The 12531-nt window shown below is 34.9% G+C and overlaps 1 protein-coding gene across 3 annotated transcripts in view; it reads right to left on the bottom strand.

Annotated features, from left to right (window-relative positions):
• ntng1b (netrin g1b) overlaps positions 1-12531 on the bottom strand; it is a 167463-nt gene that overhangs the window by 96621 nt on the left and 58311 nt on the right. The window contains exons 2-5 of one of the 3 annotated variants that reach the window (XM_073924384.1): positions 12384-12525; positions 9348-9414; positions 8340-8490; positions 2837-2949 (exon numbers count right to left, since the gene is read on the bottom strand). The exons of the other annotated variants lie outside the window; for them this stretch is intronic. Coding sequence (XP_073780485.1) covers positions 2837-2905 — 69 coding nt within the window. The 5' untranslated portion in view covers positions 2906-2949; positions 8340-8490; positions 9348-9414; positions 12384-12525. The remainder of the gene's footprint in view (positions 1-2836; positions 2950-8339; positions 8491-9347; positions 9415-12383; positions 12526-12531) is intronic. 3 annotated transcript variants of the gene reach the window in all.

The following is a 12531-nucleotide window of genomic DNA, read 5'->3' as shown; positions in this document are numbered from 1 at the left end:
GGATCAACATTCACCACATGATAGTGGTCATCTGTGCCATTATTTGTAACTTTAGGTGGGATTTGCAAACCTGTGTACTTTTCACTCTTCAGGCGTTTTGCAATTCCTGCAGTCACAAAAGCTCCCTGTCATCTGACAGCGGAAAGCCTTAAGTGATTGACAGCTAATATGAACCATTTTAATGGCCGGGAAAAGCGATTCAGCACATCTTTAGAAAAAATCTAAGCAGGTCGCACTACAACCATTATATGCAGTCGCACACATGCTCCCAAATATATTATGAGGTTGCATAGCTTAGTTTTTGGGCGCATATGCAACCAGAATAGTCACAATTTCGAGCCCTGGTGTGTTGACGTTGCGGCTTTGTTGCCAAGTTACCATACCACCTCACGATATCGCTCCGGTCCTACTCTCAACATTTAAATAAATCCACGCAAATTTTAGAATAAAGGCCTGTACTCAACACAAACTGAAAATGTATCTAAAAATCTACAAATTTATCTTGAGCTCGAAAATGTAATACCTCGTCAGATGACATTAACTACTTTTTAATACTTTTTAATGCCCTTAATTTTGACTAATTTCATTTACTACCTTTCACAACCCCTGCGGACACCCTGTATATTCTGGGTATTTGACAAATCAGTAAATATATGCACTAAAAACAAATTTAAAAAGTCCATAGGCTTCCTTTACCCGTAGGCAAAACTAAAATAGGCTATTAGTAACAAATATAAATAAAAGATAAAAAACGTTTTGTGAAAGCAAGAGATAATCTTGTGAGAGTGCTGTTATAAAAGGAGTCTCAGGTGACCAACAATTGTGCATTACTGCAACACCATTTATTCCAGAACATCTGAGCCACTTTCAGTTCTAAAGTTTTCATTTTTGGTTTTATTTTATTTTTTTAAATCTATTTAAAGCTGCAGTAGGTGATCATCTTCAGAATCATGTGTTGTTGTGCTGGTCGAAAGTCTCTTCACAGTCCAAAAGTAAAGATTAAAGAAAATGATCTAAATGTGTTTATATGTATTTTTATATTCTGGGTAAGGCATAAAACTAAAACATGTTCATCCAATTAAATATTGTCGGGCTGACAATTCTCATAATTCTTATAAGTAGTTCAAACTGTCAGCAAATGTAGATTTGAACCACTGGGCATCTCTTCATGCAGATTCACCATTTGCGTGTGGATGCGTGCATGTGCGCCGAGCGTTTATGTGCAGACGAGCAGTCACAGTTGCGAATCAAATGCTGAATAAAAACCAGTTAAACTCCTGAATCTATATTGGAGTGAGTTTTGCACGCTGGAAGAAGAATAATACCATGACTGCAGTATTTCTGTTAGGCTGGTCATGTTCTGTGTTAAACTCTTTTAGTCACACAGAGCTGATGTAGATTGTGTTGTTATAAATGGGTTATTTGCACAGAAGTGTTGTTCAGCCACTGAAATCTCCCCGTGAAAGATTGATGCGACTATTTTCAGCTTCATAAGGTCCTTTTACAGCGTTGATAAAGTAGATTTATATTTAGTTTAACAACAAAACATCAGTAAATAGAGCTATTCGGCCTAGCCTACTTTACTGAGCTGAAGATGCTTTTGTATTTATATTGGGTCATTTCTGAACAATGACAGCCTGTGATGCGCTCTTTATATTGTTCACCACTACTCTGAATATTCATGTGAAATAGCATGCAAATATGGTTTAGTAATAAGTGTAATTCCTGCACACCACCAGCCAAACACTAGCTACATTTATAAATGGTGAATGACATGATCTAGTGGGTTGTCCACTGCCATCTTTACGATGAGCATTCGTGTTTTAGGAGGCGTAGCTTTGGATGGCAGGGAAGGGACTGTGTTTCAAAGATATTATGCCAACCGGTTAGTATTTTGGCAGATCACCTACTGCACCTATAACTTGTTTGTTAATTAAATCCTGTTTTGTTATTTAGCCTATTATTTTTAAGTAACAGTGAAGTTGCATATTAACTTGATATGCAAAGAATGGGAAATAAATTCTTTTTGACATGCTGATTTTGGTAAAAATTGTGAATATAGGTAATACTCGCCTTGCAATTTTAAAATCATTGTATTTTTTTTCCTTTGAGCAGGCAATTTTCAATTTAAATGATTGCTGCTGCAGTCTAAAAGTGTCGGTTAGGCAATGCTGACGGACACAGCTAAAGCTGGACAAATTACAGTTAATTGATTATTAATTCTGATAAGAATAACATCAACAACAAGATAATATTAATAATAAGTCTTTTATTTAAAAATGAATTTAACACATGTAATAGGTCTACATAAATGTGAAACGAACCAAACATCATCTTTAAAATAGTCAGGCCTCAGCTCTCTGTAATATCTCTCCCTATCATCGATACACAACACTAGTGTCAATCGGCACAACCCTATCTTGTAGTAAACATAACTCCAAACTGCAATATGGTCATTTAAATGTCGTTCACGCATCGACGTTCAGGGGTTCGAATCGAGATCGCCATCTTTTTACGATTAACTATGCAGTCCAACTATCACTTGCCAGTAATTAACCAATCTTTTATAGTAAAATCTGTATGTGTACTATTGGTCATACTGTATGAATTAACTCCAGAATATCTGGCATGTGAAAATACATAATTGAGCTATCCTTTCATCTTTAAATAAATTGCTTTAAGACACAATTGTATGATGTTATATAGTTAGAACAAGATTACATTTTAAATAAACCTGCCAAAGGGTCTGTCTTACCTTGTTCTGGTTACTCTGCCCTGTTCACTTAGCAGCAAATATCACTAGATAGGCTACCTGGTGCCTGAATGAAAGGGTTACCGTCTTATTCCCTGATCTTCTTGCTTTGTCTGACTGTTGTGGCTCAGTTTGTTTGTGAGGATCACTCATCTTCACGTTGTCCAAAGCAGGTGAGGAGACAGAACATTATGGGACTGGATGTCAGAAAAAAAACAGAGAATATCGAAATCAGAAATATTTGTCAAGACAGAACAAGTATATTCTTCTTTTTCTATATTCAGGGTTTCTGCAGATATCATAATGTCAAATTTAAGACTTATTAAGACCTTTTTAAGACCATTAAGTATTAAATTTAGGACCTATATCGCAATATCAAAAACACGCATACACATAAAGAGATCAGAAGAAGAAGAAACCGACAGTAAAATCTGACAAATAAACAGAGAAGTAAAAAGCTTCTGGAACTAGGTCATATCATTAATATCATTCAGGATAATCGTTTTTAATTATTTAATAATTAATTATAAAGATTTTTATAACCATTCAAGATTTTTTAAATACATTTTTTATCTAAATGATGCATCACATGCTTTTCTTCATATCTCAGACAGTTCTACCCATTAAAGTTAAATATTAATGGCAACAGATTTTGGGTTGCTCTACAATTATATTTTTTATTAAGGCAGAAATAAAAACAGAAAACAAGTACACTCACTAAAAATATTGAGGTTTTTTATTTTTTATTTTGCCCACTCAACAATTCACACATGACTTTCTGGCTAGTTTAGTTATTACCAATAAAGCCTAGAAATTGGGCATCAATATACTGTAAACTGATACATATATTCATACATTCCTTTCCAGTTGAAGTCAGAATTATTAGCCCCCCTGTTTATTTTTCCCCAATTCCCGTTTAATGGAGAGCAGATTTTTTTTTCAACACATTTCAAACATAATAGTTTTAATAACTCATCTCTAATAACAGATTTATTTTCTGTTTGCCATGATGACAGTAAATAATATTTGACTAGATAGTTTTGAAGACACTTCTATACAGCTTAAAGTGACATTTAAAATCCTAATTAGGTTAATTAGGTGAACTTGGCAGGTTAGGGTAATTAGGCAAAATTTTGTTACTTAATTTTAGTTTGTAACTTGTAAATTGTTTTAAATTCGAAATTGTAATATAGGTCTATACATTAGTGTAAAACCTATGCATGATGGAAAAACATTCTGTAATATTAAAACCAACTGGGTCTACACTTTTGCATGGACTCTTTTTTTAAACAAACTTATCCTTTAGGTTTTTCCAAACTTTTACAAAAACTGTCGTCCTTTCCCACTGCTGTTGCAATTTCTAGCCAAAAAGTATTGGTCATCTGGTTCTACTTCTCCCTATGATCACGCATGGACTGATCATAAAGAAGATGTGTGTATAGGGCTGGATGATATGACAAATATCACGATATACTTCTTAATTTCGGTCGATATGATATAATTCCGATATCGATATGGACAATATTAAAAAGACATAAAAAAACTGCCAAGAACGCACACAATAGATGTCTGTACCTACAAATGTCTGCAAACTGAATTTGCAAAGTCTATAATACCTCCAGGCTCTTATAACTTTTCTTTTAATAAAAAGGTTTAAAAAAATTTTACTTGTTAACTTTTTCAAATGTTCACTCTCTTTTTTGTATTTAGCCTTTACAAACAGACATATATATATATATATATACACACACACACACAGGGCTTTACATTAACACCCGGCAACACGCCAAATTCAGGTAGATTTCAGCTTTGGCGTGTTAGACAGTCACTCCCACAAGCCACTTTGCCTGGTTGAAAATAATTTTTTTTCAATTTTGTAGTTTTCCTAAAAGCAGGGTTCGACAATATAAGGATGACCCAATATGCGTGCAAATGTGATCTTAGAATCGAGAAGTAAAATAATTGTGATCACGTGAGCAGAAGAAAGCAAGTGAATACCAAATGAGAGGATGATCATTAGCCACGACAGATTACTGTAAATATTTTTGATACATGACAATAGTTATTTTTTTTAAAAGTCAATTGCTTTTCTTTCTTTTTTAAGAAATGTTTTATTAAATAAAAAGTATAGTATACAGCTATATTTTGCTTGTTTTGACACATTAAACATTTGTGTCTAAGAAATAATTATTGTTTTGTATGGTTATAGAGATAAATTTGGTAAACCGTTAATTTTGAGCTCTAAAAAAAGTCATGCTAGTCGTGCAAACACTATGAAACCATGACTCCTTTGCTCATGCTCATTGAGCAAGCTCATACTCGACACACAAAAAGTGAAATGATTGAGAACACGTGGACATAACACAAAATTTAAATCAAGTAATTTTAGCATGTCAACGTCAAACTTATGCATATAAAATATATTTTTCCAACAACAAAATTGTGGATAGTGAAAATGCAGAGTGGCTAGTAAAGTTGGAAATCTACTAGCCACAGTGGCTGGTGATCAAAAAAGTTAATGTCAAGCCCTGTGCAAATATATATATATATATATATATATATATATATATATATATATATATATATATATATATATATATATATATATATATATATATATATATATATAGCTTGTTCATTCACATCTGTATTCAGGGCACACTTCAGGGCAAACTTTCTGCGACGTAGCTAACCAACTGCTGTGCTAAGCGCTGGCAGCGTGTCTGTGATGTCACATGCGTGATGACGTACATCATGCTCTTTCTGATGGCTGAGCACTGACCGTCACTCAGTGACAAATGATGCAATCTAGGGATGTAACGGTATTGTAAATACCGTCATACCGCAATATAAATTTTTTCCGATATTAGCGTAGTCGCATGACTCGATAAAACTATAGGTCTTCTGAGAAAATTTGCTCAGGCGAATGAAGCGAACGGGAGGTAGTGGAAACTACAATTCCCATCAGCCCTGGGGTTGCCATCATTCTTTGCGGTCTGTTGTCGCTACAGATCCAGTAATGCGGAAATGAAGTGTGCTGCTAGAAGCGAGGATGAAAAAGACCTGGAAATGATCGAACATAAAGCGGGTGTTGTCGCCGCGCGCGTACTGAATAGCTGTGTTGTAGCGCGCGTACTGAATAGCGGTGTTGTCGCGCGTGTTCTGATCAGCTGTGTTGTCGCGCGCGTACTGTAAAGCGGGGAGGGGGGGTTGAGCGCGCATACTCAAGAGCGGTGTTGTCGCGCGCCTACTGAAGAGCGGCACGGAGGGTGTGTCGCGTCGCGGGGGCACTTTTGATCATTTTGGAAGGGCACTTTCTATCCAAGACTAAAAAGGGCATGTGCACTGCACAGGTTGAGCCCTATGTGTGCACGTGCCTGCAAGTTGGGGAATACGACTAATAGCAGTCATGGGGACTGCAGAAACACAGCACACTGTTCAGATTGATGCAGACATTGACTTGTACCGCAAAGAGACCTCTATCTCACTCATGGTTGTCCTCTCAAGTGGGGGAAAGACAATGCACAACGTTACCCACTGCTGTCAACCTGGGCCAAGTCATATCTCTGTCCCAGAAACCTCAGTCCTAAATGAGAGGGTTTTTTTTCTGTTGCAGGGGACATTGTAAATACCCAGAGATACCAGCTTTTACTAGATTATAGTTATAAGATAATTTTCCTTAAAACCCATCTCTATCTAAGTGAGTGAGTGAGTGATTAAATGTTGAATGTGATGAGTTTTCAACAATACTAAATTGAAACTTTATTTTTTTACATGGTTTAATATTTTTTTGTTATTAAAATTGAAGTTCCTGTTTCAAAGCTTACAGATAGATGGCTGATTTGTATGTCATTGACACTTTTGGCACTTTTTTGGAGTATTTTCATAAGTTTTGTTTTTTCCTGTAAATGATTCAATAAATACCGTACCGTGACATTCATACCGAGGTATTACCGTACCGTGAAATTCTGATACCGTTACATCCCTAATGCAATCTATAAGATCTTAAAAATATAATTATTATATATATATATATATATATATATATATATATGCAAATTTATATCGAAATACCGGAAATGAGTTTAAAACTCATATCACGTTACTGAAAACAATTCTATAGCAATATATATTGATATCGAATCATTGTCCAGCCCTAATGGGTGTATCAATAGGTGTATCAATGGGCATGCATCAAGTTTATATATGCGCAAGTTTCATACATGTTTTGAACATAGTATAGGTTTATATGCGAGTAATTTATATGCTCGTGTTGATAAGCAAAGTTTTATTTAGATCCTACACGGTGCCTCATAGCCATCTGTGTCGGGAAGGTGGATGGTGAGGCGACAGGTTGACTTAAACTTAAATGATGCCTCATCTTCTGTCATTGCTTCTGACTGTCAGTATGTTCTATCGGGTGGAACAGATTTGATGTGTTTCCGCTGTTAGTCGGCAGACTCGGCACCACTCTACCGCACATTTTGCAGAGCACCGAAACTAAACGTTTATCGAAACTTAAAAAGCTGAATCACTTCCACACCACTGCATTCGTCTTTTCTCTCTCATCAACTAATTTGTCTGCATTCTTAGTTGTGGAAGCTTGTTCATTCACATCAGTATTCAGGGCACACATTTTGTAGCATTTTGTAGCATTCTGCGACGGAGCAGCTTAACTAACTTCTGAGCGCTGGCAGTGGCAGCGTGTCTGTGATGTACGTCATCACGCAAGTGACATCACGCTCATTCTGAGCACGAAAAAGTCATTCAGTGACAAATGATACAAGGTATAAGATCTTATCTATAATAAAACAGATGTATGCAAATGTATATCGAAATACCGGAAATGGGTTTAAAAATCATCACTGTTATTGAAAAAAATCTATCGCGATATATATTGATATCGAATTATTGTCCAGCCCTATGTGTGTACAGTCATACCTGTTTGAGACAAAAACTCTTCAAAGTGTTTCATATTCAATTCAAATCAAATGCGGCACCGCACGAACTGAAAAAACATTTTGTGAGCTCTGCCAGCCAAAATCATGTCGCGGCTGGCAGACCTCCATAAACACAGTGATGACATCACATTTACCGCGCGCACTGAGTTCAATAACAGAAAGCTGATTAGCAATTGTCGGTATAGGGCATGTCGGTCTTATTTGTAGTTGTAATAATGCAAATTACAATTGGACTAGTGAAATAAAGAACTACAACACCCTGAAAACCTAGCAACAACAACAAAAAAAGAATTTAAATGAGTTTTAGATGTAGCGTTACATGGACATCGCAAAAATAAGACCTGTGCAAAAATATTTTAGACTTAGAACAGTGAATTTAGGACTTTTGAAGGCCTTAAATTTCGATTTTTTAATTTTAGAATTTTTAAGACCCCGCGGAAACCCTGTATATTCCTTCTGACCAGACTTTCTACTTATACATGTCAGTCAGTATTGCTATTTTGACTGTCAATATTACAGAATAAAGCATCCGTATAATTATGGTTGAATTTTATGTTTCATAATATAGACAATTGGTAAGTGAACCTACTGATTTCTGTAGACTCATACTACTGACCCCTACTCACCATAACCAGAATCTCCATAATTGTAGGTTATATCTTCTCCTGGAAGTAAGTTGCACACAGCAAAGATATGATTTTCATTTTGCAGTTAGGAGCTTTGTGGTCATCATTTACAAGTCTCCCTAAAGACCCATCTTCTTTCGATGCATCCATGCTGTAAAACATAAAACAATCACTAAGCATAAAATACAAACAATTTTTAAAGTTTATACATTTAAGATGTACTATTTTTTTTTCTGTGACCATCTTCAAAGAGGTGTTAACAATAGTATCGAGAATTAATTCTATTTTAAAACTTGCTAATTATTTCACTAAAAACTACAGATTTGATTATAAGTGTTAATTTACATTTCACTTCTCAATTCCTGTAAAATATTTTTTATGTCTGTGAGGAACATTTTTTATGAAATTGCAATCAAATATGGGAACTGATTGTAATCAGAATGATCAGAATCAGAAATACTTAAATTTTGAGACGCATAATATATTATCGGCCATATCAATATCAGCCGATAAATGCTTTTTTTTATGTTATGGTCATCAGTCTGATATCAAAATATGGCCGATATATTTAAGCTGATAGATTACAGAATTGCCTGCCTTGCACATGCGTGGGTCGAACTTGTTCAGAGTTGTGCAGTGCTTGGACATTATTGTTGGGTGATACACAATTTTCATGTCATCCACCTTTGAGATCACCTATCATGATACTATAGCATAGGCCAGGGGTCACCAATCTTATTTCTAGAGGTCCAGTGCCCTGCAGGGTTTAGCTCCAACTTGCCTAAACACACCTGCCTGGGTGTTTCAAGTATACCTAGTAAGACCTTGTTTAGCTTGTTCAGGTGTGTTTGATTTGGGTTAGAGCTAAAACCAGCAGAACACCGGCCCTCCAAGAACAAGTTTGGTGATCCCTGGCATAGGGGCACGGCAGTGTTATGTTTGCTTATTTGCTCATTTATTTAACCACATCTAAACATATTTAATAACCTTTCGGCTAATCATACTCACCACCCAAACTTGTACTCAAGAACAAAATCCCCTCTGAATAAAGCTTCAGTGGTGAAAACTCATCCTCCTAAACAAAAGACGTTCATTAGCTGCAGTTTGTTGAAAATTAATTATCATTGGTTCATAATTGCATTTTTTGAGTTTGCATTAAATTCTACAGACTTTTGTGTTTTTATTTGAACTAATTGTTCTACTTGTCCTGTATGCTTCTCAAGCTTTATGAGAAGTGTCATTCATGTCTTTTTAGGTGCACTCAAAGGGCAATCACCTGTTATGTCATGTCATTCAGCTTTTAATTGTTAGCATGATGTAGGTCTTTGAAATAATATTTATACAATATAGTTATAATGACATGTATAGATGATTAAACCAGTGTGTTTAAACTAGTTTTAAATTTGTTTGTTTTTGTAGTTTGGGCCAAAACAAATGTTTGTTGCAATTTTAATAGTTTAAGTTCATTTGATTGACTATTTAAAAATCTGTGGATATTATCAATGCATTTATTGGATAAAATAAAATTGCTACCTTTTACTGTAAAAAGTCCCCATCCCCAGAAGTGATTAAGGTTACACAGTCATATATATAAATGTGTAAAAGATGAAGCACTATGAATATATATTTAAAAGAAAATATGTCAAATAAATGATCAGATCTCTGTGTGGAGCACTGGCTGTTGTCAGACTCCTTGTGCAAACAAAAATTTCTCTGAATAATTACAATATATAGCTAAATGTATTTGAAAACATAGACATACTATGGAAAATTAATAATTTAATTCATTAGAGTCGTACTTCTGTGGGTATTTTGGTTAAAGTAACCTAAAAGTAATACAAAAGTAGTGTAATGCATTTCTGAGATATTAATATTGTCATGTAACCAATTACAAAAAAAGAAATGGCAGTAACTTTTAATATATATATACTGTAATGCATTTCATTTTGGAAGTAACTTGCCCAACTGTGTTCGCTATTGTTTGTTAGCACAAAGATTAGATATTAACGGGGATTTGGAACAAAATTGTCTATGCACAATGGGCTCTCTGCACAGCTAGAGTTTTAAAGCCAACGATAAACTTCCGGTGATAGCTTAATGTGGATATTTTCAATTTCACAAAGTTGTTTGTACATCATCAATGTTGTAATGTTATTACAATACATTTAGTTAAACAGACTAAAGCATTCATTTAGTTGTTCAAGCGTAAAATTAGATGAACGATGGTATAACCACTAGCGCCGTCAGTATAGCAAAAGGCTAGCGCAGATATTCCATTGAAAATACTGGGTAAAGTCTAAATCGAATACGTGGCCGGCTGGTATGTGCTATGCACATCCATATAGCAGCATTTTTATGACACTGTATAATAGGCGACGCGGTGGCACAGTAGGTAGTGCTGTCGCCTCACAACAAGAAGGTCGCTAGTTCAAGCCTGGGTCAGCTGGTGTTTCTGTGTGGAGTTTGCATGTTCTCCCTGCATTCGCGTGGGTTTCCTCGGGGTGCTCCGGTTTCCCCCACAGTCCAAAGACATGTGGTACAGGTGAACTGGGTAAGATAAAAATTGTCTGAAGTGTATGAGTGTGAATGAATGTGTATGGGTTTCTTAGTGATGGGTTGCAGCTGGAAGGGCATCCGCCGTGTAAAACATATGCTGGAATAGTTGGCGGTTCATTCTGCTGTGGCGACCCCAGATTAATAAAAGGACTAAGCTGAAAAGAAAATGAATGAATGAATGTATAACAATAATGAATATTTTTACAGTACTGTGACGGTTGGGTTTAAGGTTGGGGTGAAGGTAGGCTTTAAAAAATAAAATGTATTGGGTATTTTAATAAATAGCAGCATAAATAATACTCAATACAACTACTGTTTTTACGTTACTGTGACAGTTGGATTTAGGGTTGGGGTGGGGATAGACGTTAATAAAATACAACAAATGTGAAATTTAAGAAATAATATAAATAGTTTTCGTTAACTTTCGGCTGCAACCATATCTGATCTAGCAACAACCAAAATACAGGGTAAAAAAACTCATATTTTAAAGACATGGCGGGGGGAAATGGACTTTAATGCAGTGCTTCTTGTCCGATCTGAAACCCACTTCATATCATAAATATAACAGGTAGTGAAGATTACTGATTTTTAAAGAAATCAGATCTTAAACGTGACAATTTTGAAATGGAAAGATGTCATTGGAAGCCATTGGAGTGCCTGGCTGAAAATTAAAAGTCTGGTGATCTGTAAAATATTTTACAACATTACAGATACATTAAAAACTAATTTAAGTGTGTGTATGGTTTGCATTGGTTACTTTAACAATTATAATAGCAAAAATAATTAATGTAGTGCTTTGTTGTATATACACATGTTCAGAGTTAATAAATGTTTCAACCCAATTTAATTGCAAAAGTATGATAAAGTACAACAGGTAACACTTTAAAATAAAATTAATGGATTAAAGTCAACGGTGAGAAAAAAAGCCAGATTCATTACAGTTACTGTGCTAATATAGGATAAAATAATACAACTGAATATTATTAGTTATTATCCCCATTTAGTAAAACGACTAACTTTAGTAAAACGATTGTAATCAGATTACTATAATTTTAACACATACATAAGCATTAAGAAATGATCATCACCTAAGATTAACATTAAACTTTACCAATACTTTTAATTAACTAATGTTTATTATTGAAGCCTTCTTGCACAGAGTTAATGTACAGTACAACTGACCTATAAATATTTTAAATTTTAGTAACAGTTTCAGTTAATATTTCAACCTGTAGTAGGCCAGATGAACTTGAAAATATTATTGAAAAACAATTAAGTCTCTTAGAATGTTGCACTGTTAACAATACCACTGCAACACAACATGGATTTTACTAAAAAGAACTGTAAAAGTTTACATAATAAATAATTATTCAATGTATTTTGAGTTCCCATGATGTCAATATTGTACATGTTCATTATCATTCTATATTGAACCACTGCATAGAGAGATATAGACAGAGAGAGAGAGTGTTTGTGAGTATAACTTACCTTTGTAATTGTTGATGAATTGCACTTGCAGGTTTGTCACTTTTACAACAAATGTAATGTTCTGCATCCTCTTGAGGTATTTTACGCTTTCTGTTTTTTCTTACTCCCAGCATGAAGACAAAGGGCATGTTTCCTATAAAGACTTTAC

Source organism: Danio rerio, chromosome 2 (assembly GCF_049306965.1).
Source record: "Danio rerio strain Tuebingen ecotype United States chromosome 2, GRCz12tu, whole genome shotgun sequence".
In the NCBI taxonomy this organism is placed as follows: domain Eukaryota; kingdom Metazoa; phylum Chordata; class Actinopteri; order Cypriniformes; family Danionidae; genus Danio; species Danio rerio.
Note: the sequence above shows the minus strand (reverse complement) of the source record. Positions and strands in the feature narration are given on the sequence as shown.